The 25905-nt window shown below is 40.8% G+C and overlaps 1 protein-coding gene across 2 annotated transcripts in view; it reads right to left on the minus strand.

Annotated features, from left to right (window-relative positions):
• KHDRBS2 (KH RNA binding domain containing, signal transduction associated 2) overlaps positions 1-25905 on the minus strand; it is a 457717-nt gene that overhangs the window by 367756 nt on the left and 64056 nt on the right. For both annotated transcript variants that reach the window (XM_032216390.1, XM_032216389.1), the window contains exon 2: positions 3276-3403. In XM_032216390.1, the coding sequence (XP_032072281.1) occupies positions 3276-3403 (128 nt within the window). The remainder of the gene's footprint in view (positions 1-3275; positions 3404-25905) is intronic.

Here is a 25905-nt window from a genome sequence, read left to right on the forward strand (position 1 = left end):
AATGAAACAGCCCAACAAGGCATTAACAAGTAGTACTCTAGCCATGCATTTTTTTTAAATTATTATTCTTTCACAACAGTACATTCAGAATTCAGGAAACAAATGACAGATTGGAATCAATGCACCTTTCTCTCTCTTTCACATTTTTTACTCATTGAAATTTATTGCTAGAGTTGATTAAAAAAAAAAGAAAAAGAAAAATGGAAAGTGTAATCTAGGCTAATAATAGGCTACATACCATCTGTCAATAATCAGCAGGATAAATTACACTAGAAATAAATGGTGTGTTTGTATTTGGGGGGGGTTGATTACTGCTGTAGAATAAATATTTGTGTAAAAAAAAAAAGCTCATGCGAGGAGAACAATTTTTCTTCATCTTAAAAAAAATAAAATAAAACCTCCCGCTCCTTGCTCTTTACTATGCAAATCTGTATGACGGAATTTTTATTTATGTGTATCCCCCATTTATTATTGTTGCAAATCAAAGTATAAAAAGTATACCTTTCTAGAGAGAGAGAAAAGATTAATTTTGTACCACTCCAATTTTAGGGTGCCAGTTTTCCAAATTCAATAATTTCTTACTCTGCCAATTCTTAACTGAGGTTGATATAAGTAATTGCCTCTGGGGCCAAGAACCACAGAGATGACTTTGGAGAATCGGGAGATACCAGTGGCAATTATCAAAATATGAACTCATCTTGGGAAGGAAAGAAGGTGTTATAAAATTTTAGGGGTATTTGATAAAGTGCAGCTTGTATCAAAGAAGCATTGTGGGCCGGCATGAAATCCTCTTATCTTTGCTACAGGTTAGGAACTGGGAGCGTGCGCGCATGTGTAGCTTCTGCGCATGCGCAGGCAGAATACCACCTATGTTTGGGGGATGTACAGTATGTACAGGCAGTCCTCAATTTACAACAGTTCATTTAATGACCATTCAAAGTTACACAGCACTGAAAAAAGTGACTTATGACTGTTTCTCACACTTACAACTGTTGCTGCATTCCTATGCTCATGTGTTTAAAATTCAGACTTTAGCAAATAACAAATATTTGTGTAAAAATATAATAAGATGACATGGGGAGAGCAATTTTTCTTTATCTAAAAAAATAAAAACCTCTCTCTCCTTGTTCTTTCCTATGTAAATCTGTATAAGGGAATTTCTTTGTATTTCACCTTTATTATTTTTGCAAATAGGTCAAAGGCATATTCAACACTCCTTCCTTCTGTTTTCTCACAACAGCCCTGTTAGGTGGGGTGGGTTGAGAGAGAGAGAGAGAAAGAGAAAGTCACCCAGCTGGTTTTCATGTCTAAGGTGGGACTGGAACTCACAGTCCCCCATTTTTGAGCCTACTGCCTTAACCACTAGATCAAGCTGTCTTTGAGCTTGGGAAAGGACATTGTCCTTTAAAGTCATGGTGAATTCCTTTGCAGTGAATATTTTTAACTTCAGTGTAAATAGGAAGAAAACCATTGATTTCATAAGGTGAATTCTAGGAAGGAGGGAATAGCCGTTAAATATAACTGATTTCAATTATAGCAATAGCAATAGCAGTAGACTTATATACCGCTTCATAGGGCTTTCAGCCCTCTCTAAGCGGTTTACAGAGAGTCAGCATATTGCCCCCAACAATCTGGGTCCTCATTTTACCCACCTCGGAAGGATGGAAGGCTGAGTCAACCCTGAGCCGGTGAGATTTGAACCGCTGAACTGCTGATCTAGCAGTAGCCTGCAGTGCTGCATTTAACCACTGCGCCACCTTGGCTCTTATATAGTACATGTGAAATTATATAGTACATGTGAAATTTCTTTGCAACAATGGCTCCATTTCTTCATTTGGAATGAGTCTGTTTTTTTTAAAAAAATAAACAGTCTGTGACAGAATGTGTCTATATAGGGAGGGGTGATGTGATGGACTACAGCAGGGGTGAAATTCAGCAGGTTCTGACAGGTTCTGGAGAACCGGGAGCGGAAATTTTGAGTAGTTTGGAGAAGCAGAAATTACCACCTCTTGCTAGCCCTAGAGTGCGAAAGGAATGGAGATTTTGCAGTATCCTTCCCCTGCTATGCCTACCAAGCCATGCCGACAGAACCAGTAGTAAAAAAAAATGAATTTCACCACTGGACTACAGGCTCCCGAGAAAGAGAGAACTTACTCCTAGGTGGCTGGGTGGGTGAGACAACAGATAATATAGTTCAGACTTGAATCATGGAAAGAGGAAGATATTTAGAATAGCCATTTCCTAGAACCTCCCAGGGGTATTTATTTTATTTACTTATATTCTACCTTTATTATTGGGTCCAATAACTCAAGGCAGAAAACATATCCAACCTTCCTCCTATTTTCCCTAACAACGCTCTGAGGTTGGATTACTTCAAGCTACAAAAACCACGTCCTAATACTCCACATTAAAATGGCAAAAGTTGCAATAACAGTAGACTTATATACCGCTTCATAGGGCTTTCAGCCCTCTCTAAGCGGTTTACAGAGTCAGCATATTGCCCCCAACAACAATCCGGGTCCTCATTTTACCCACCTCGGAAGGATGGAAGGCTGAGTCAACCCTGAGCCGGTGAGATTTGAACCGCTGAACTGCTGATCTAGCAGTCAGCCTGCAGTGCTGCATTTAACCACTGCGCCACCTTGGCTCACTGATGATCAATGGGCAAATGACTTAGCAGGCATCTTCCACAAAAGATATTCTGCATTCATGACAAATGGAACTGAATCCCCCAGTTTATTACAAATTAAAACTACTCTGCATGGAAGAACATCTGCAATTCGTACAAAGTGATGCAAATGAAACCGATGCTAAGGTGGATTTGAATCAAGTTGGAAGCTGGATATTTAGGCTATTAGTTTGGTCATCCATTTATCTACCCTTGACCTGTACATTTTGTAAGCCACCTGAGTCACCCATGTATGAGTTGGATAGCTATATAAATTGGTTTAATAAATAAGATAATAAATCTGAGGTAGAAGGTTTGTTCATCATCTTTTACCTGATCCTTTAAGTGGGTCATTCCAAATACGAAATTTGTCTTTATGCAAAATAGACGCCGCCGTTCCCTGTGTCCATCCCCTTCCAGCAGGTTTTCTCCAAAACCCAGTTTGAAAAAAAGCGATCACGTATTTCACTCAAAACAACCAAGAGGAGCAAAAAGGTTTCAATTCCCGATGAAGCCTTTGGAGCATGACATCAAATTATAACAATCACTATAGCCATTTATCAAGAAAATACAATATATATCATATATTATGTTGTTATTACGATACCTTTGGATATTGTTTGACGGGAATCAATACTCTCTCTGACAGCTTTATATTTTTATTGCTGATGACATCAAGATATTTTTTCTCTTCATCCTCCTTTTTCTCATCAGAACTCTGGAACTTTTCAATTTCTGGAAAGAGTGAACAAAAACGGGCCTACAGTTATATTGCTGTTATTGTTCAATACAGTCTTCCTTCCTTCCTTCCTTCCTTCCTTCCTTCCTTCCTTCCTTCCTTCCTTCCTTCCTTCCTTCCTTCCTTCCTGATATTACTCTAGAAACACCCTGCAGTGGTATCACCGGTGGGTTTCAAAAATTGTTCGAAACTACTCTGTGGGTGTGGCCTCCTTTGTGGGAGTGGCTTGCCGCCCATGTGACCGGATATGAAGATGCTGACGACATTTGTCAGAACCACCTTAAATTACCTCACACACAGCCCTGGCATGCATAAGAATATGATGCAATCTTGTTTTTTAAAAGGCATCTTTGGTTTGCGTTAAAACAACTTCAACACATGCAATGTTCTGATTGCACCACAAACGCAGTAGTCATCCTTACCTTTTACAGAGGCACTGAGTTTTATAAATCTGAGCATGATAGTGTAGAATAATCATATCCAAAGACCAGTGGTGGGTTTCAAAAAAGTTTGGAAGCTCTTCTGTAGGTGTGGCCTGCTTTCCGGGTCCACTGGTGGAACCTCTTCTAACCGGTTCGGTAGATTTGATGAACCAGTTCTACCGAATAGGTTTGAACTGGTAGGAACCCACCTCTGATACACATATAGACATACTGTACACACATAAATGAATATATATTTGCCCACCAGTCATTTTAGTAGAATCAAAAATCAGTGATCAAGAATAGCTTATTTTGAATATGTAGTTACCACCAGGCTTGTTTTTCTAAACTGCAAAAATAAGTAAAATGGGTCCAAATTGGGAGTCTTATTATGCAGTTTAAGGAATCTATCAACTACGATGCCATTCTAGATTGGTTCTTGTTGTAAAATGTCAGGAGACTCTACACCAGTGATGGTGAACCCTTTCGGCACTGAGTGCCAAAAACAGAGCATGCTCTTGTCTCGGCCACAACCCAGAAGAGGAGCTGTCCAGGGGGAATGCGTGCTCTGGAAAACGAACTTCCAGTTTCTGGCACACGCATGCACACCAGCCAGCTAGTCTTCTGGTTAATGGTGTGTATGCACGTGTGAAAATCGGCTGGCCAGCGCCCCTGCTCACGCTAGAAAATGGAAGATCAGCTCTTCCAGTTTCTAGCACTGCCGCACATACGGAGGCAAGCTGATTGTCATGTGCACCAGAAACCTGGAAGAGGAATGGGCGATGCTGTCCAATCTCTTCTTGAAAGCCTCCAGTGATGAAGCTCCCACAACTTCCAAAGGCAAGCTCTTTCGTTGGTTGATTGTTCCCCCTGTCAGAAAACTCATCAGAAAAAGGTCTTCTAGTCCAACTCCCTGCTCAAGCAAGGCATCCTATCCCATTTTAGGCAAATGGTTGCCCAATCTCTTCTTAAAAACCTCCAGTGATGCACAATTTCTGAAGGCAAGAGTTGAAGAGGGCCTAAGAGATCATCGGGTCTAACTTCCTAAAGACTGCAAGATCCACTGCACCATCTGGAAGAGGTGACTATCCAGTGTCTGTTGCAGGGGTGGGTTTCAACCGGTTCGTGGCGGTCCCCGCGAACAGCTTGGTCGGCGAACCCGGAAGTAAGTAACTTCCGGGAACGGCGAAGGGCCCACCCGCCCACCAGCGTTCCTTACCCGGTTTTGACAGGTTCTGTGCTTCCACGCATGCACAGGACGCATACAGCGCCTGCGCGATCCTCCAGGAGCAGCTGGAGCATCGCACAGACGCTAGTACACATGTGTGCGCTGCGCGCGTGCACGAGGGCACCGCCGGCCCCGTTCCAAGCGAACCAGTTGGAACTGGGCGAGAAACTCACCCCTGGTCTGTTGGAAAATCTTCAGCTTAGACGGGGAAAAAAATCACTCCATGCAGTCGTCTATTCCACAGACTAGGAACACAAAGAAATGCTGTCTTCTAAAATGGTAAGTCTTTCCCTCTTTTTGGTCGAAAACCAGTCATCTGCCATGCAATAGCTTACTGGTAGCCTCTTTAAGAGATGGTGGGGAAGGTCAAGGGGCCAAAGATGGAAATGGTAATAATAGCAATAGCAATAGCAGTTAGACTTAGATACCGCTTCATAGGGCTTTCAGCCCTCTTTAAGCAGTTTACAGAGTCAGCATATCGCCCCCACAGTCTGGGTCCTCATTTCACCCACCTCGGAAGGACGGAAGGCTGAGTCAACCTTGAGCCGGTGAGATTAGAACCGCTGAACTGCAGATAACAGTCAGCTGAAGCGGCCTGCAGTACTGCACCCTAACCACTGCGCCACCTCGGCTCTAAGGAATGGGAGATGTATATGATCTCTAGACACTGTCTCTACTGAAGGTTTTGCATGCCTTTCCTGTAATTTAATGTTCTCTACATTGGATCAATAAGATGAAATAGAGGGTGGCCTCCTAGGAAAACAAATATGGTTTATTTATGAGGAGAAGATGTAAGCGGATGAGGCTTTGATTCTACTTGTGGAGCTCTATTAAGAGCACAGGAAATTGTCAGAGGATTCTCTTTCCGAGGAAAGGAAATGCTACTCGTTATCAATGGGACCTTCAATTATCATTTCCCTTGTTTCAGGCCTCAGCAGTGACACTGGGGAGTAAGCAACCGCTAACTCCCAGAGGCAGGGAGAGGGACCTTCTCCCACAATAATGGCTGACGTGTTTCCCAGTAGGGTTGTTTTGGCACACACTAGATGAGACTGCTTGCTGGATGCAGCAAAGGGTGGCCGCCAGAGCCGCAGGCTGAAAGGATTTAGTTGCTTTAGAAAATGCTAACAGAAGACAGTAAATCCACACCCAAGGAACCACATCAGAAACCGGGATTGAAAACAATAGGGCTGTGAAGACTCATAGGTGTGTTGTTGTTAGTTGCAAAGTCATGTCTGACCCACAGTGACCCCATGGACAACATTCCTCCAGGTCTTCCTGTTTTCTACCATCCTCTGGAGTCCATTTAAGCTCACACCGACTGCTTCAGTGACTCCATAGGTGTGTAAGCACACGCATACAGGTAGCCCTCAAACCGGGATTGAAAACAATAGGGCTGTGAAGATTCATAGGTTGTTAGTTGCGAAGTCATGTCTGACCCATAGTGACCCCATGGACAACATTCCCCCAGGTCTTCCTGTTCTCTACCATCCTCTGGAGTCCATTTAAGCTCACACCGACTGCTTCAGTGACTCCATAGGTGTGTAAGCACACGCATACAGGTAGCCCTCAACTTTTAACTATTCATTGAGTGAGCCTCTGAAGTTACAACAGTACTGAAGAAAGTGACTACTGGCTGTTTTTTACATTTATGACAGTTGCAGCATCACATGATCAAAATCCGAACACTTGGAAACTGGTTCATATTTATGACAATCATCGTGTCCAGGGAATCAAGCGATCACCTTTTGCGACCTTCTGACAAGCAAGTTCAATGGGGAAGCCAGATTCACTTAACCGCCTGCTGCCACATACCTCCCAGCGGCCAGTAAGATCCCACAGATTGGGCTTCCTTCAGATGCCATCAGCCAGACAGTGTCGGCTGGCGGGCCCCTGGAGGAGAGCCTTCTCTGTGGCTGCTCCGACTCTCTGGAACCAGCTACCCCCGGAGATCCGGACCATACCCACTCTCATGGCCTTCAGGAAAGCCATAAAAACTTTGCTGTTCCAGCAGGCCTGGGGCTGTTGACCTCACTGTTGAGGTCCAGCCCCGATTAGAATGAATGTATGAGGGTGTTGCTGTTTTTAAACTGTTTCTTTTCTCGTTATGTGTTTTTTTTCCTCTTATTTTTTGTAAGCCGCCTGGAGTCCTTCGGGATTGGGCGGCATATAAATATATTTAATAAATAAATAATAAAATAAATAAACTGTGTTACTAACTGAACAACTGCAGTGATTCACTTAACCACCATGCCAGAAAGGCATGGGAAAACTCACTTAACAACTGTCTCACTTAGCAATGGAAATATTGGGCTCAATTATGGTCATAAGTCCTTCAGACCTAATAAAGGTTGTCTGTACTGAATATCTTACAAGGTCCAAAGGTTTAGGTACCTACCTAGGTCTCCCATATTTCAGTTTTTTTCAGTCTGGATGGTTCAAAGATGCAGGCAGGAATCCCAAACTACCTCTCCTAGAAACACTCAGTCATTGCTGACCCATATCAGGGGAGGGCTCCTCAGTTTAGTAAAGTAAATTATGTTGTCTCCATAGCATGAAACAATTTGCTGGTCTAAATCTGTGGTGCTTTGTGTAACCTCATAACAACAAGTTGGTAGCCATAGGCCAAGTTCAATGAGTCGAGAACCAAGAGGCACTAAATGGCTTACAACCCTTTTCCTTCTTGACTCTCTTGTGAGCAGCTAAGAGAATGGAAGGGAAAGTATCTGTTTGGCATCTTATTGAATAAAGATTGGTTCTCTCCATGGAGACTAAGCAAGCTCATCTTCAAGCAAAACTAAGTACACCTCTCCTTAAATCTCCCAACTGCCCATCAAGTGGGTAGAACAAAAAAAGCACAGCAGAAGCAACTCATTTGCAGTTCATTTTGAAGTCCGTTAAATATTCAGGGAAATAATTGAACAGGCTGGCATACAACATTACATTAACTTGTTTCTCATTTTTAAAAAAGCTGTTCTATTTCACGATAAATTAAAAGATACATTAAAAACGTCAAACGGAATCTGCAGATGCAATCAACTCACACGAGTTGTTGTAAAATATATTTATTCCCCTTCGGTTTTCAGCCCGAAAGACTATGGTAACAACTTAAAAATATGACACTGGGATTCTTCGTGTAAATATGCTGGTCTTACTGCAGTCTTAAACTTGACCCTCCTCATGGAGTAAAATTGTCTTACTTCTCCTGCCTCTCAAGGGCCTTGCGACCTCTTTCTGTCTCAGCCCTAGCTGCTGAGTTTGCATAGGGAGATATAAGAATTAAAACATAAAAATTAAATAAATGGAGAGAGAGAGAGACAGACAGACAGAGAGAGACAGAGAGAGACAGAGACAGAGAGACAGAGACAGAGAGACAGAGAGAGACAGAGAGAGACAGAGAGAGACAGAGAGACAGAGAGACAGAGAGACAGAGAGACAGAGAGAGACAGAGCAAACATAATAAACAAACAAACAAATAAACAAATAAACAAATAAACGAACAAAGTGTCCAGATGATACAACTTCCCTTTCAGGCTGTTTCCTCTAGAACTGAATGAATCCATAGCATGGAACATTCTGGAGCAGAAACCGGGTAAGAAACACGGGCGGGCGGGTGGATCCTTTGGCGTTCCTGGAAGTTACTTACTTCTGGGTTCGCCGACCAACCGGTTCGCGGGGACCGCCACGAACCGCCTGAAACCCACCCCTGATACAAAGTGTCTTCAGAAAAAACTTGTCTGGGGTCTGATGGAGTGATTCTACTATCCTAGTAAAGATTTTGCTATGTATGTTCAACGCAAGGATGGATGGAACCGGAGAAGAAATGAAGCATCAAGGACCATCATCACTGTTCCCCCTTTCTTAGATGCTTTAGCAAGTTTGATTATATTTTTAGGGAAAGGAAGTATTTCTTCTTTTTAAAGAATTACTTAATGGCTGACATGCCAAGACATTGACGTTAATTATACTCCACTTCACTAAACCTGACATTTGTTACGAAACTCATGTCACAAATATCGTTTTTTTCCCCCATTAAAAATAATCACTCCTATCAGAAACATACTTTGCTACATTTTGAGGCATGTCAAAACGTATCAAATAACATATTCCCTTCCCATCACCCTCTTCAATCTACCACAAAATAGAATGAACTTTCCCAGGCTGATGGCAATTGGTTCTCTGCTGAGAATGGGAATATAAATAATTACAACTTTGTTCTCTGGGCAGTATTGATAATAACTTAATTATGGAGGAAAAGGGTATGTTATGTGTGTGTATGTGTGTATGAATTTGTGAAAGCAGTTTCACTGCCTTCGTGAAGCTGTCCAACACAATGAAAAACAGAGAACGTTGTTTAATTCTTAGCTTCCTTGCAAATGGTTCCATTAATTATGTCTTGAAATGCAGGTCTATAATTATTTAAGGTATTTAAGTTGCACTAAAGTTATAACATGACCTACTGAGTAGCATAAGGCTGCTGTGTAAATAATTATTTACATGCTTTATATGCATTGTGATGGATGTGGGCATTGAACTGTGGCCATTGAAGCTCGCATTCCCAGAAAAAACTTACTTCATCCATGATTTAAGTCAGTTTAAGTGCTTATATAGCAACAGGTGATTATACTTCTTCTTTGTTTTCAGGGAGAAAGCTGTTTAAATTGTCTATCACACAGGAAGCTCATAGGAAGGAAATCCTTATACAGATACATGGACACTTTATCCCTAAATGGTTAACTGATTATCTGAAATTCTGAGGCAAATTTAGCTATTTTAACATATTTTTAGCAATAGCGGTTAGACTTATATACCGCTTCATAGGCTTTCAGCTCTCTCTAAGCGGTTTACAGAGTCAGCATATCGCCCCCAGAGTCTGGGTCCTCATTTCACCCACCTCGGAAGGATGGAAGGCTGAGTCAACCTTGAGCCGGTGAGATTGGAACTGCTGAACTGCAGATAACAGTCAGCTGAAGTGGCCTGCAGTACTGCACCCTAACCACTGCGCCACCTCGGCTCTTTTAAATATTTAGGTTATACCACATTTAATTGCAAACGTAGCGTCTTCCAAATTCTATTGTCCAATTTTAGCGTTAGTCCAGTCGAGTCCAAATTAAAGGTTTTTTCTCATCCACAGCTATAAACAGTTGCAGCCAGACAGTGTTGCAAAAACAGATATTCCTTAAAGCTTCTCGTGGTTTCAAAGTATCTTTTCCTGTAGCCAAGGTCACATTTCACAACTTCACTATCACTTTTTTCTTTCTTTCACTAGCTGATGTAGTACTTTTTTCTCACTGGTAGATGGCTCTTTCCAATTCAAAATACAACCCAACAGCTGATTGTCAATGGTAGTAGGCCTGGGTACTTGAGAGACCGCCTACTGCCAATTACCTCCACCAGACCGATTCGATTGCATCGATTAGGCCTCCTCCGAATTCCATCTTCCAGCCAGTGCAAACTGGCAACTACCCGGAGGAGAGCCTTCTCGGTGGCTGCTCCATCCCTTTGGAACGAACTCCCCGTGGAGATTCGGACCATCACCACCCTCCAATCCTTCCGCGCTGCTGTAAAGATCTGGCTGTCCCGGCTGGCCTGGGGTTAAGATTATAGCCCCACTCGAATTGTGCGATTGTTGTGTTTTTCTTTTTTTAACATGCTGTATTGTCCATTGTTTGTTGTTTCCCCTTCCCTTCTGAATTGTGAGCCGCCCTGAGTCCCCTTAGGGAAAAGGGCGGCATACAAATAAAGGCAAAAGTAAAAAAAAAAGTAAAAGTAAAAAAAGGCTGTCAAAATCGCTTTAAATCCACAAAAAATAAAATAAAATTAGGAGAAAGGGAACTTCCCCCTGGGTTCTTTCCTTTTCGTTATTTAATGTCTTCACTTCACAATTGTAACAGACAAAATCTTCTGAGGCTTTAGTGTTTTAATCTCTGCTCCCTCCTTTTCTTCAGCAAAATTCCCCAAATGCCAATTAGCTGCTAATTCAGCTCCGGAACCATTTTCAAGATCGAAATTGGATTTTCTTTTTACCTGTGAGTTGGCCAATCACTCACCTGGTTTCAACACTCCATTCCAACACCACACCTGCACAAAAAGCTGTAAATCCGGATGCCCCAGCTTTGTAGGGGTCATTTAGAGCCGAGGTGGCGCAGTGGTTAGAGTGCAGGCTACTTCAGCTGACTGCAGTTCTGCAGTTCGACTGTTCAAATCTCACCGGCTCAAGGTTGACTCAGCCTTCCATCCTTCCGAGGTGGGTAAAATGAGGACCCGGATTGTTGTTGGGGGCGATATGCTGACTCTGTAAACCGCTTAGAGAGGGCTGAAAGCCCTATGAAGCGGTATATAAGTCTAACTGCTATTGCTATTGCTATTCTAACTTTTGCTTTTGATGGTTCCCCCTGGCTTTCCCAAGCAGCCTATCACTGTTTTTGAATAGGAAGAAAAATGGTTGGTATATTGATCTAAGGATATTGTTCTATATTGCATTTAGAGTACAGGTATAATAAAATTATGCACAAGAACAGCAAAAAATATCCCTATGCATTTATCAATATTAATATTGATATTAAAATATCAATATTAAAATATTGATATTAAAATGACTGCTTTGAATATTAATGGCCTCTCCATTTTATACATGGTAAAGGCAGATCAGGAAAAAAAAAGAGTTTTAGAATTATAAGAATTAAGAGCCGAGGTGGCGCAGTGGTTAGGGTGCTGTACTGCAGGCCACTTCAGCTGACTGTTATCTGCAGTTCAGCGGTTCTAATCTCACTGGCTCAAGGTTGACTCAGCCTTCCATCCTTCCGAGGTGGGTGAAATGAGGACCCAGACTGTGGGGGCGATATGCTGACTCTGTAAACTGCTTAGAGAGGGCTGAAAGCCCTATGAAGCGGTATATAAGTCTAACTACTATTGCTATTGCTATTTAGTTATGGCTGCTGCTCCTGCTGAAAGTTTAAAGAGCTTTTCTCCAACCTACCAAGGAACTTCTAGTTCCTCTTGGTTGTCTGAGATGCCTCTTCATCTTCCCCATACCTCCAACATGGTTCTAGTCTGAAAAACTCCCAACACTTGTTTGTCCAGCTGGATTTTCGTGGGGCTCAACAGAGCCCGCTATTTTCCAACTGGTCTCGCCATTACGCTTCCGGTTTCTCTGACTTTCAAGATTCTATTACTGTAGCCTGTACAAGTACAGCATAAATCCAAACAAACATGTTGGGTCTGTTTCTTGATCTCATCAATCATTGAAGGATGGACAGCTGTGGCCCTTATGCATACAAAAATTGTAATGGTAATTGAGAAAGACCATAGGAGACATGGGGAAAAACTGCAGAAGGAATAGCAATAGCAATAGCAGTTAGACTTATATACCGCTTCATAGGGCTTTCAGCCCTCTCTAAGCGGTTTACAGAGTCAGCATATTGCCCCCAACAACAATCCGGGTCCTCATTTTACCCACCTCGGAAGGATGGAAGGCTGTGTCAACCCTGAGCCGGTGAGATTTGAACAGCCGAACTGCAGAACTGCAGTCAGCTGAAGTAGCCTGCAGTGCTGCATTTAACCACTGCGCCACCTCGGCTCTAATGTGGAATGTGGGCATGGCAAACATCTAAAAAAGGACTCATTTTCTTGGGCTGAAAGGTTGCATGGAGAAAATATATTTTCACGCTTGCAAAATTCTGTTAATGCAATCTTACAATAAATGAGACCTAGATCTTCTGGGTTGCTTCTGGCCAGGATTACCTACAAAGACTTGCAGAAGCAAAAGTGTAATATGTCTCAGCTCTTTCTTAATGCAGTCCAACTTTTTTAGTTCTCTCTGAAAAGAGATGCCACTGCTTGAAGGAATCTTCTCATTAAAGTTAATGTGACCCCTTCCTTTTCAAAGCTTCCATGGAAACCTGGAAGATGTCAAGCTGCTTTAATGAATAGCGGAGACGTTCTACACTCCAAAGCATTTCTTCTAAATCCTTTTGGAATTGTGCACATCTTTAATATGTTATAGTGCAAATGAATTCTTTATGCTGTGACACAATAAGTTTTTCGTTTGCAAAAGCAACCAGAAGCATGAGAAACAAGGTATTCAAATCCAGTCAAGAAAGTTCAACAATGCTGAAAATTGATCCGAAGAATCTTTAGGTTTGTTGCAGATTTTTTAAAAATGCAATTACAGGAATCAGATCATCCCATTTCGTGACCAGTCAAAACCGCGGAGGACAAAATCGCGCTCGACGAAAGCGCGCATTTGACGTCATCACAGCGCGACGAAAAAAATTAAAAATTGAAATAAAATTAGAATTAAAGCAAGCCGACTCACATAAAGGTAAGGGTTAGGTTTAGGGTTAGGGTTAGGGTTAGGTTAAGGGTTAGGTTTAGAGCGTTAGGGTTACGTTTAGCGTTAGGTTAAGGGTTAGCGTTAGGTTTAGCGTTACGTTAACGGTTAGGTTTAGGGTTAGATTTAGGGTTAGGTTAAGGGTTAGGTTTAGGGTTAGGGTTAGGGTTAGGTTTAGGGTTAGGGTTAGGGTTAGGTTAAGGGTTAGGTTTAGAGCGTTAGGGTTACGTTTAGCGTTACGTTAACGGTTAGGTTTAGGGTTAGATTTAGGGTTAGGTTAAGGGTTAGGTTTAGGGTTAGGTTTAGGGTTAGGTTTGGGGGGGTTAGGGTAAGGTTTTCGCTTTATTTTTACATTTTTCGATCACAGCGCGATGTTTTCGTCGCGCTGTGATGACGTCAAATGTGCGCTTTCGTCGAGCGCGATTTTGTCCTCCGCGGTTTTGTGGTGGAACCATCCCATTTGACTTTAGTAATATAAGTAATATAGGTAATCCTTGACTTACCACAATTGATTTGGTGATCAATCAAGGTGTTTTTTTTTTCAAACTGAAAAAGTTACTTGTGGCTCTTTTTCACGTTTGAAACCCATTGAAGCATTCTTATGGTCATGTGATCAAATTTTGGACGGATCATGTGACTTTTGCGACTTCTGATAAGCAAAGTCATTGGGGAACCCAGATTCACTTAATAACTAACTTAACAACTGCAGTGATTCATTTAACAACTGTGGCAAGAAACATCATAAAATCGGGGTAGAATTCATTTAACAACTGATTTTCTTAGGAAGAGAAATTTTGAGCTCAGTTGTGATCATAAGTTGAGGACTATTTGTACATGAAATTGGCTATTAAAATAAATCTAATAATTTAATACTACCATGTTTTCCCCAAAATATGACAGTCTTATTTTCTTTTGACCCCTAAAATAAGCACTGGGTCTTATTTTCAGAGAGGTTTTTGAGGTGCAGGAGATGGCGAGTATGGTCACCTCATGGCTGCTGCTGTGTTGCAATATTTTCAGGGAGGATTTATTTTTGGGAAGGTCTTATTTTAGCACCTGAACTCAAAGGTCCGATTGGGCTTATGATCTAGGAAGGTCTTATTTTCAGGGAAACAGGGTTTATTATAGAAAACATTATAAAAAACCCACTATTTCCTTGCAAAAATACGATATATATGTTTCATGGTTCATAAATCAAACCTAAGTTTGAGTTATGAGCCCAAGTAACAATAGAAAAAAAAGGCATAATGGATGGGGAAAAAATCACAAATAAAATTGATTTCAGATGATGAACATACTATTATGAATGGGGAGAAGGGAGTTTTATTCAGTTACATTTGAACATAAGCTTACATGATCCACACTTTTTACACATTTGATGGGGAACAAAAATCATGTGATATTTTGATAGGTATTTTTTCTGAGTTTCCCAATGCAGTTTTCCAGTTTAAGAATGAACAAATAAAGAGAATGCTATGCTTAAAAAAAATGAATATAATAGCAAAAATAGATATATACAAAAACTCACCGAAAGAAGAAAAATCATTTGCAGAAATTCATACTTAAGGAGAAATGGCCTAAAATGTGTTACATTTTCCAATAGATGCCAAAATTGGATGAAATATATTTTGACTCAAACAATGAGAAACTAAGACAAATCAAAATGACAGATAGAAATGGAGAGAAACTGATATGAAAGTGCCTTGGAGCAAGTAGCTGATAACAGAAATAGGACCAAATAAAATTAAGAATGGGAAAAAAAGAAAGAAATTTAAATTGACAGATAGGAGTATCCTTATAATCTACATATTTCTGTATTTTGTTTGTATATCCAAACCACGGGAGAGCCTTGTAAAACATGTGGACAGTTCAAATTGGTAATCTATACACAATACATCAGGTAATAGTGTGGCTGTATAGAATAATTTATTGAGTGGCTTGTTATACCATCAACATGAATCATATAGTATTTTTAGCACATGGAGTGGGAAATGGGGAGAAAAATGAACCATTTGTGTTTGAGGAACAAAAATGGAAGCAAATGATCAAGGCAAGTATATTTTTCAACCAAATTAGCTTCCTAAAGTAAAACTGCAAAATTAAAATTGCTGTTCTGGGCTGCAAAGAGACAAAAACAATCACCTTATCATCTCCCATGTGCCATATTAATCATTTAGATTGGCAGTGCAGAAAAATTGAATATACTGTATCTGCAGAAGATGGAAGTTAGGGTTCAAGTAGATTAGGGGACCTCCATTGCACCAGTTGCGTCCCTACCTGAACTGGGAGGCCCTCACAACAGTCACTCGTGCCCTTGTGACCTCTAGGCGGGACTACTGCAACGTGCTCTACATGGGGAAGCCCTTGAAGAGCATTCGGAGACTTCAGCTTGTCCAGAATGCAGCCGCGCGAGCGATCGTGGGTGCACCTCGATTTATCCACGTAACACCTATCCTCCACGAGCTGCACTAGCTGCCTATTGGTCTTCGGATACGCTTCAAGGCGCTAGTCGTCACTTATAAAGCCCTTCATGGTATTGGACCTGGATACTTGAGAGACCGCCTGCTGCCAATTACCTCCACTAGACCGATTAGATCCCACAGATTAGGCCTCCTCCGAATTCCATCCGCCGGCCAATGCCGACTGGCGACTACCCGGAGGAGAGCCTTCTCTGTGGCTGCTCCGACACTCTGGAATGAGCTCCCCGTGGAGATTCGAACCCTCACCACCCTCCAGGCCTTCCGCAAAGCCCTTAAAACCTGGCTGTTCCGACAGGCCTGGGGCTAAAGAGCTGTTGCCCCCCGCCTCGAATGGTATGACTGTTGTGTGTTTTTTAAATTATGTATTGTTATGTTCCGTCTTTTTTTAATTTCTTGTCTGTACCCCCCTTCCCTGATTTGAATTGTGAGTCGCCCTGAGTCCCCTTGGGGAAAAGGGCGGCATATAAATGTAATAAAATCAATCAATCAATCAATCATTACAACCTCCTCTGAATTGAAGTTACCATCACTAACCTTCTGGCTGTACAAAGGTCCTCTTTCTTTTCCATTTCTTTCTGGCATCTATGTTGTTCAATATATTACTCTTCACACCTCCCAAAATAATTATTATAAGAAATTTAGATCTCATATTGCTTAGTATGTAAGCTTTTTTAAGGTATGCTTTTCAATCTGTTTGCTTAAATTAATAATAAAGCTTAAAATCCCTTTATCTCATAGTGTGTTCATTGTCTCTGGATCCAAAAGAACCAGTTGTTTGGACACCTGAATACTTGACATTTGCAGAAAGTGGAAGAAAAATAAAGAATTAGGATTTTAAAAAATTAACAAGCAGAAGAAAGCTTAATTGTTGTTGTTTTTTCAATCAAGCTATTTAGCAGTAGGGGACAATCTGAGTTTATTTTAGTACGATCCATGTCCTGCCTTGCTAAGCTTGCAAAAGCCAAACTAGATTTTGTTTTAACTTATTTGGGTTGACTTTTCAATGTTGGCTACTATTTTCAGTTCCAGGAGACAGAGTTCTAAATCCAAAGCTAAGTTGAGTGAGCAGCTTTCAAGCAGTAGCAGGACTGAAGATTTTCTACCATGTGGTGGCAAGTACTAACTGTAAAAACTATAGAAGAAGAGCCATATCAGTACTTTACAGGCCGGCTCTCTTCACAGATGTTGAACAAGTGCTAGAATTCCCTAAGAGGGTGACTGACATATCTAGGTCATTTGCTTCCCTTTCCTCTCCACATCAGTGGTGGGATTGAACCAGTTCGCACCTATTCGGGAGAACCGGTTGTTAACTTTCTAAGCAGTTCGGAGAACCGGTTGTTGGAAGAAATCTCCTTTTGGTTTTTTCCACTTTACAGGGCTAATCCTGTGAGGAAGGCAGGAAGGAAACATTCTGGTGTTGTTTCTAGCCCAATCTTTATTGCCCTGCTTACAGAAACTGCCTCTCCTGTTAACATTGTAACAGCTTATTGCATTGTAACAGCTAAAGTGAAACACCATCAATGTGAGTGATGTTGAGTTGGCCACGCCCACCCGGTCACATGACCACTGAGCCCTACCTACCCAGCTGGTCATTCAAGCAGAGAACTGGTTGTTAAATTATTTGAATCCCACCACTACTCCACATTATTTGTTCAGCAATGGTAGTGGGACAAGTAGACATAGGATTGCACCAAGAGAGAAAGTAATGCTTCGATATCATCCATCTCCTCAATTTAATATTTTTAATAAATACTACTGTTCAAATGAGGAACGTGGTGGCTCAGTGACTAAGATGCTGAGCTTGTCGATCAGAAAGGTCGGCAGTTCGGCAGTTCGAATCCCTAGCGTCGCGTTATTTTTGTCCCAACTTCTGCCAACCTAGCAGTTCAAAAGCATGCAAAAATGCAAGTAGAAAAATAGGAACCACCTTTGGTGGGAAGGTAACAGCGTTCTGTGCGCCTTCTGCATTTAGTCATGCCGGTCACATGATCAGAGATGTCTTCAGATAGCACTGGCTCTTCGGCTTTGAAATGGAGATGAGCACTGCCCCTAGAGTCGGGAATGACTAACACATGTGTGTGAGGGAACCTTTACCTTACTGTTCAAATGACTTAATATAATGAATTTTGTTTCTATGTCCTGCTTTTTCTGCTTTATCAATGTCATTACTTTAGTAATTTCCCTGTCCTTAGCAGCAGCTTTTAAATCTAAGGTCTCCATGGTTATTTAATTTCTCTTCTCAGTGGTGAAAAACTTTTTACCAAAACAGGTATTAGGACGGTTCCACCACAAAACCGCGGTAGACTAAAGCGCGCTCGACGAAAGCGCGTACGTGATGTCATCACAGCGCGACGAAAACAGCATGCTGTGAGCGGTAAACTTAAAATTAACGCGTAAATCTAAACCTAACCCCCCCAAACCTAACCCTAAACCTAACCCTAAGCCTAACCCTTAACCTAACCCTAAACCTAACCCTAAACCTAACCCTTAACCTAACCCTAAACCTAACGCTAACCCTTAACCTAACCCTAACCCTAACCCTTAACCTAACCCTAACCCTAACCCTAAACCTAACCCTTACCTTTATGTGAATCGGCTTGCTTTAATTTTATTTTAATTTTAATTTAATTTATTTTTAATTTTATTTGTCGCGCTGCTGATGACGTCAGGTACGCGCTTTAATCGGGCGCGCTTTAGTGGACCGCGGTTTTGTCATGCCACGATTAGGACTGTGAACTCTGAAATAATAAATGTTTGCTTGTAAAAAAAAAAAAACCCTCAAAACCCTAATATTAATCAGCTGAAATATGGGACTTTTTTTCCATTGTTATTGAAAGAAAAATATTGCCTCATTTTTTTTGTACAATTTCCTTGGCATTCTGATATAATACTTTGGAATCTCCCCGTTTTGAGTTTTAAATCATGCTTACTATATAACAGCTGAGCAAATGCCCTTTAGATTCATCGATCTGGACGTTTGAGGGACAAAACATATCCCTAACACCAGAAAGGATTATAAATGCTTTGTGCACTTTATACCTGCCTCGCCTCCAGCTTTGCAAAAAGTGAACAGTTTTGACAATGTGAAATTTTATATTATGATCTGTTCAACTAGGCCCTAAAGAAGACTTTGTCTACATTTCATGCCTGCTAAATGAGATGAAACTATCAGTAAAATACTAATCTTTTGGTTCAAAAGAATATGAAACTATAGAATAATACGTATAATGCAAAGGTTTGAAGAAATCCAAAGATTATACAGCCAACTCCCTGCCTGGTGCAGTAATTTACTACCACAGTTCTTTAGAAACTTACACAGGTAATCCTTGACCTACATTCATTTGTTTAATAACCATTCAATATTATGGAAGTGCTGAAAAAGTGATTGATAACTGGTCCTTGCAGTTACATCCTTCACTGCGTCCCCACAGTCACATGATCAAACTTTGGGCGCTTGGCAACCAGCATCTATTTCCAATGATGGCAGCATCGGAGAGTCACATGGTCGCCATGGGGAACCTTCCCAGAGAAAGTCAATGGGGTAAATTGGATTTGCTTAATGACTGTGAGATACTGTGAGATATGTATATGTATGTGTGTGTGTGTGTGTGTGTATGTGTATGTATATGTATGTATATGTATGTATATGTATGTATATGTATGTATATGTGTATATATATGTATATATATGTATATATATGTGTATATATGTATATATGTGTATATATATGTGTGTGTCTGTGTGTGTATAAATATAAATATAAATATAAATATAAATATAAATATATATATAAATATAAATATATATATATATACACACACACACACACACACACACACACACATACATATACATATACACATACATACACACATACACACACACACACACACACACACACACACACACACACATATATATATATATATATATATATATATATATATATATATTTATGCTGATAAATAAATAAAGGGAGACTAGTATAGATCTATACTAGTCTCCCTTTATTTATTTATCAGCATAAATATAACAAATGTAACAAAAAAGGCAACAGTAAAAAATATTGGGTTTCTGTCTGGATGGACTCTTGTGACGAGCCTAATGACAGAGAGTGGAAGTGTGACCTTCCTCCCATACTTGGCATACCAGGGGTTGTGACTTTAAGTATATACCTCCCACCCTGGCTGGCTGATAAAGGAGTCGTTCTCTGTAGCTCAAATGGTTAACTCCCTGCCTGGGAGGCAATAGAGCACAGGTTCGATTCCCAAAAAACTTGGGTTTGGCTAGCTGATGAGAGCTAAATAGCTTGAAATAGATCTATACTAGTCTCCCTTTATTTATTTATCAGCATAAATATAACAAATGTAACAAAAAAGGCAACAGTAAAAAATATTGGGTTTCTGTCTGGATGGACTCTTGTGACGAGCCTAATGACAGAGAGTGGAAGTGTGACCTTCCTCCCATACTTGGGCATACCAGGGGTTGTGACTTTAAGTATATATATATATATATATATATAATTTATACGCCGCCCAATCCCAGAAGACTCCGGGTGGCTTACAAAGAAAGAAGAAAAAGAAAAGAAAAATAAAAGAATAGTTTAAAATTCATAACACTCATACATTCTAATTGGGGCTGGACCTTGGCAATAAGGTCAACAGCCCCAGGCCTGCCAGAACAGCCAGGTTTTAACAGCTTTCCTGAAGGCCATGAGAGTGGGTAAGGTCCGGACCTCTGGGGGTAGCTGGTTCCACAGGGTCAGAGCAGCCACAGAGAAGGCTCTCCTCCGGGGGCCCGCCAGCCGACACTGTCCGGCTGACGGCATCCGAAGGAGGCCCACCCTGTGGGATCTTATCGGCCGTTGGGAGGTATGTGGCAGTAGGCGGTCTCGTAGATACGCTGGTCCTAAGCCATATAGGGCTTTAAAGGTAATAACCAACACCTTGAATTGTGTCCGGAGACCAATTGGCAGCCAGTGCCGCTCGCGGAGGACAGGTGTAATATGGGTGTATCTCGGTACACCCAATATCGCTCGCGCGGCTGCATTCTGGACTAGCTGTAGTCTCCAAACGCTTTTCAAGGGTAGCCCCATGTAGAGCGCATTACTTAAACAGCTGCAGTGATTTGCTTAACAACCATGACAAAAAAAAGTTATAAAATTTGGTGTGATTCATTTAACAACCACATTGCTTAGCAATGGAACTCCAATCTCAATCGTGGTTGTACATCAAGGACCACCTATAAAGTTATTTTCCTATTGCCATTTTATCCTCATTGGGGGCATAAATATCCAGTATAAAAGTCTCAATTCCTATGGTTTTGTCCTTAGGAGCATCTATCCAAAGCACAATCTCTCCTTCAGCGGAAAATAATATTGTCAACCATAGCTCTCCACCTGGTCACTGATGTTTGCCACAACTGCCCTATAGAAACACTCACAGGGATACTTAGTCCACCTGAAGCCCAAAATTTTTGAACAAGAGTCGCTCACAAAATTCAGATTGAAGTCACCTGCCTCAACTTGCTTCACAGAATCATCTGTGTGAGATCGGCCGCCATATAAATCATATAAATAAAATAATTACATTCCAAACTACGGATTAAATCGATAACTGCAAAGGTGGCTCATTATCACAGGCACGGTAATATTCTTTTTTTTCATCTCTTTTTCCTGTGCATATTAGGTTTGGATTAGGGAATGGATAAATCATTATATATTTTGCTGGCTATTTATTTTAGTTAATTCAATATATACAGAAATTCCTGTTTTACTAATCAGGAAGAGAGTTTTAGGAAATTGTTTCAATTGCCTGCCTTTCATTCCTCCAACTGCCTTTTATCCGGCTGCACATCTGTCACTGCCAATCTCCGCAGCTGGTCAAAAGAACATCTGTCACTGGTTACTCCCTCTAAGAATGTTCATTACAAGGAAATAAAGGCTTGCAAAAACCTTTATTGATTCAAACCACCGTCAGTTCTCTTGATAAACAATGGACCTGGTCCTCTGGGTTTACAGAAGGTCAAAGATTCATTCTATTTTCAGAAGAGGACTACTTTGCTGCTTTTTCAATCTCGGTTCTTCTTCTTACCAAGAAGTTACCTTTAATTTTGTGCAAAGTTTGTTTTTTCCTGTTACAAAGCATTCGCCAGTTTGCAAAAGTACTTGAATGCTTCTGTATCAGTCTGAGCACATCACGTAAAAAAAAAAACGCCTTGTCGACGATGCAGTATTTATTATTTCAAATTTTAGGCTGCCTGATTTACAAATTAAAAATTAAAAGAGAACAAGAGATAATAAGAATTCAGCAAAAAAGAAAAAAAAAAAAAAAGATCAGTGAGTTTCTTTTCCAGAAACAAAAATACCTTATAATTTTAGAGGGCAGAGCTAAGATAATGCACAGGGGGTGGGGCGCGAACACTTTTTGGCACACGGCAACAAAAAGGTTAGCTATCACTGACATACTTTCTTCCTAAATTAGGAAGTCAGAAAATTAGAAAGATTCCTTGCATTTTGTTTTCTCTCTACAACTTCCTTCAGAAAAGCAGAAAAAATGTATAATATTGCAACACGTAAGTAATGAAATAAAAGATGAAATCCAGTTATCAACAATGGTTCATCCTTTAGCTGCAAACAATTGTTTCTTCTTCTTATCTTATCTTGCTTTCTATATATCTGAAAAGTCACTAGGATATAAATTATTATTGCATATTACCTGCTGTTCTGAAATGGGTAATAAGCGCTTTAGCCTCTTGTCAAGGACAGCTATTTCCTTCTTAACTCATTTGTATAGTTACAGGGATTGTTGGTAAATGTAAGTTAAATGTTTGTTGTTGGCTTTTGCAACAGTCCTCTCAAAATTATAGAAAAGCGTTCTGATCCCCTCCTCCATCCAGTAACGAATGCCGAGACAAGCTTAACTGGAATGTACTTTAATAGCAAGAAACCAAAACCTCGGTGGCTGAAAGCCAAGCATAACAAACAGATAAGGACCTTGGCAGCAACTCAGACAAACCTTGGCAGCAATCCAGGCTGCCAAGCTAGTTACCAAAAGTTCTCCAACTTTTAGTCAATGTATTGACTTCTGCAAGAGGGACATGTGCACAAGCAGTCTTTTTATAGTCTGGAGAGGAGCCTAATGATCACCAGCTGAGTGCAATTACCTCCTGTAACTGCGCAACTGTTCCTTACACCTATTAGCTCTTCGGTGCCGGGCATCCAGGAACAACTTACTGCTGGACTCAGGCTCATTCTCCCTTGTCTCCTCCCCACTGGTCTGAGGCTCAGGCACCTCCTGGTGGCCAACCAGTCTCTCTGCGCCCTGCTTGGAGTCAGAACCCTGTCCAGGGTCCTCCACATCCTCCAGAGCCGACTCATAGGGCCCCTCGCTGTCGGAGTCTGGTGGCAGCTCCAACAGCTCCTGCTGGGCCACAACAGAGAAGTATTTAGAAAGGGTGAGGGGAGCATCTGGGGACTAGAGCTGTAGGCAAGACTAGGAAGTCCCAATTCACATGATGGAAGGAATCAGTGGCAAACAAGAAAATCAGAATACTGTATCTAAATCAACCTAAAATCAGATCAACTTACAAATGGTGTAATATTAACTATACATTTGTGTTATTTAGTACCTAATAGACATTTGTTTCCCAAGAACACAGAATAACAGAATTGGAAGGGACATAGATGTTTGATTACAAATTAATAGTGTTGGAAGGGATCTTGTAGGTCATCTATTCCAACTCCCTGCCCAAACAGCACAAAATAAATGCAAAATGTTGTGAATGTCAACAAATCATAGAGTTGGAAGGGATTATTTAAGCCAACTCGCTGCTCAATACATTCAAGTTAAAGCATTTGTGACTGCCCCATAGAATTAATATCCTCCTCAGAATGTTTTTGTTTCAGTGTCAATGATAGATTATTGGATGATTAGTGTAAATTCTATGAAAGTTGAGCCATGTCCAACTCGTGATCATCTCTCCCAGTCTTTAAGGATTGATTTCCCCTTGAAACTAGCATGTTCTACAGAGAGGTTATCGTGCCCCGTTGAAAGAGAGACAAGAATCTTGCATGTTAAGTGGGAAATTTCTTTTTTCAAATTCTCAAGTTTCCCCGAGATGAAGGAGAATCATACAAAATCACAAGTAACAGGACCAGGTCCACACTTAGTTGACTGCTACATCTTTCTTATTCAGAAACTCCAGAAACATGTTGCCAAGGAGATGGAGAAACTGAAGCCAAGTTTTCAGTACTGATCAAAGCATCCCTGATAGATGGCTGTGCAGCTCTGCTGGAAAATATCCAGGGGAAGGAGAGATCACTCTCTTCCTTTGTAATTGGTTCCTCTGCTGAACCACTCTACCAGGAAGCTTTTACTAACAGTCAACCAGAATCTGCCTTCTCCTAACTTAACACTATTATCCTGCAACCTGGGATAACAGAGAACAGGTTGTAACATTCCCCTCCGTGACTTTTCAGCTACTTGACAAATGATGCCTTATCTCACTTTAGGCTGCTTAAGACTTTGTTTCTCTCTCATTTTGAATCCTCTCTCTATTTGTTCCAGTTTCTCTGAATCTGGCTTCAAATGTGTTGCGTTTAGGAAATTTAAATGGGATACCTTTCTACGTTCTTATGAAAAAAACTAGGCACGGTTCTTAAAGTAGGATCTAAAACAATATGGGGTATTATTTATTCATGCAATTTGGAAATGAGTGATGCATTCTAAAATCGTCCTGAATTTTTTAATAGATATGTCACTCTGCGGACCCATTTATAACTGCGATTCTAAGTCCTCCTGCCACATCGCCTCTATTTTATACGTGTGGTTTTGATTTTTTTCCCCCCTCTTCTAAATCAGGGCTGTCTCATGCACTGGCCACACCCACCCCTGGTTTAGTGAAGGGGAATAAAGTTCCGATTCATTATGTGACACTGGCATGACCGCCTCCTGCCAATCACCTCCCTACGACCAATTAGATCCCACAGATTAGGCCTCCTCCAAATACCATCCGCTAGCCAATGTCAACTGTCGACCCCTCGGGGGAGGGCCTTCTCTGTGGCTGCTCTAGCCCTCTGGAACGATCTCCCCGTGGAGATCTGGACCCTCACCACCCTTCCGGATTTCCGCAAAGCCACTAAGACCTGGCTGTTCCAGCAGGCCTGGGGCTGATGAGTTCCCGGCCCCACTTAAACTGTTATGACTGTTGTTTTGTTTTAATTTTGTTTGTCTTGTGTTCTGTTTGTATTCCCCTTCCCTTTGGTTTGTTAGCCGCCCTGAGTCCCTCGGGAATAGGGCGGCATACAAGTTGAATAAACCTAATCTAACCTAACCTGAGTTTGATACCCCTGTTCTAAATGAAGAACTTTGCACTTCCAAATTTCATTTTGTATTTTTAGCTTATTACTCTAACCTATTGGTATCATTTAAATTTTTGCATTCATATGTTAGAATGCCAGCTATTCTGCCTAATTTTATATCATCTGCAACTCTGCTCTGTGACTCCTCCATATTTTCATCAAGTCATTTAATAGCTGTTGAAGAGGACCGAGACAATTTAATGAGCCCTATTAGACTAAACTTTTAAAAGTACCTTCAAATGTGCCTAACAGATATGCCATTTATCTGATATTCTTTAATTGGAATGTCATGAGGTAATCTGTTACATCAGGATGTATTATATTCACATAATTCCAATTTATTTCACTGCACACTGAAGCATGGAAAAAAAAATTATTATAAATTTTTATTTTTATTACATAGACAATACATACAGACAACAATAAAAAAGAGAACAAAAAAAAAACAAAGAGAAAAAACCCACACACACAAAAAAAGCATCATCGCATACAGCATGTCGTTTGGTTATAAGTGTTTTAACACCCATATTCTCGAATAACATTTACCATCACAAATACCTCACTTTCATTGTACAGTATACGTTCAATTACAATTAGTATTATTTTTTTTCCAATAAATCATAGTTCCCTTACATTCTTGATTATCTATTGGATAATAGTATACCTTTATCAGG

Source organism: Thamnophis elegans, chromosome 4 (genome assembly GCF_009769535.1).
Source record: "Thamnophis elegans isolate rThaEle1 chromosome 4, rThaEle1.pri, whole genome shotgun sequence".
Classification (NCBI taxonomy): Eukaryota; Metazoa; Chordata; class Lepidosauria; order Squamata; family Colubridae; genus Thamnophis; species Thamnophis elegans.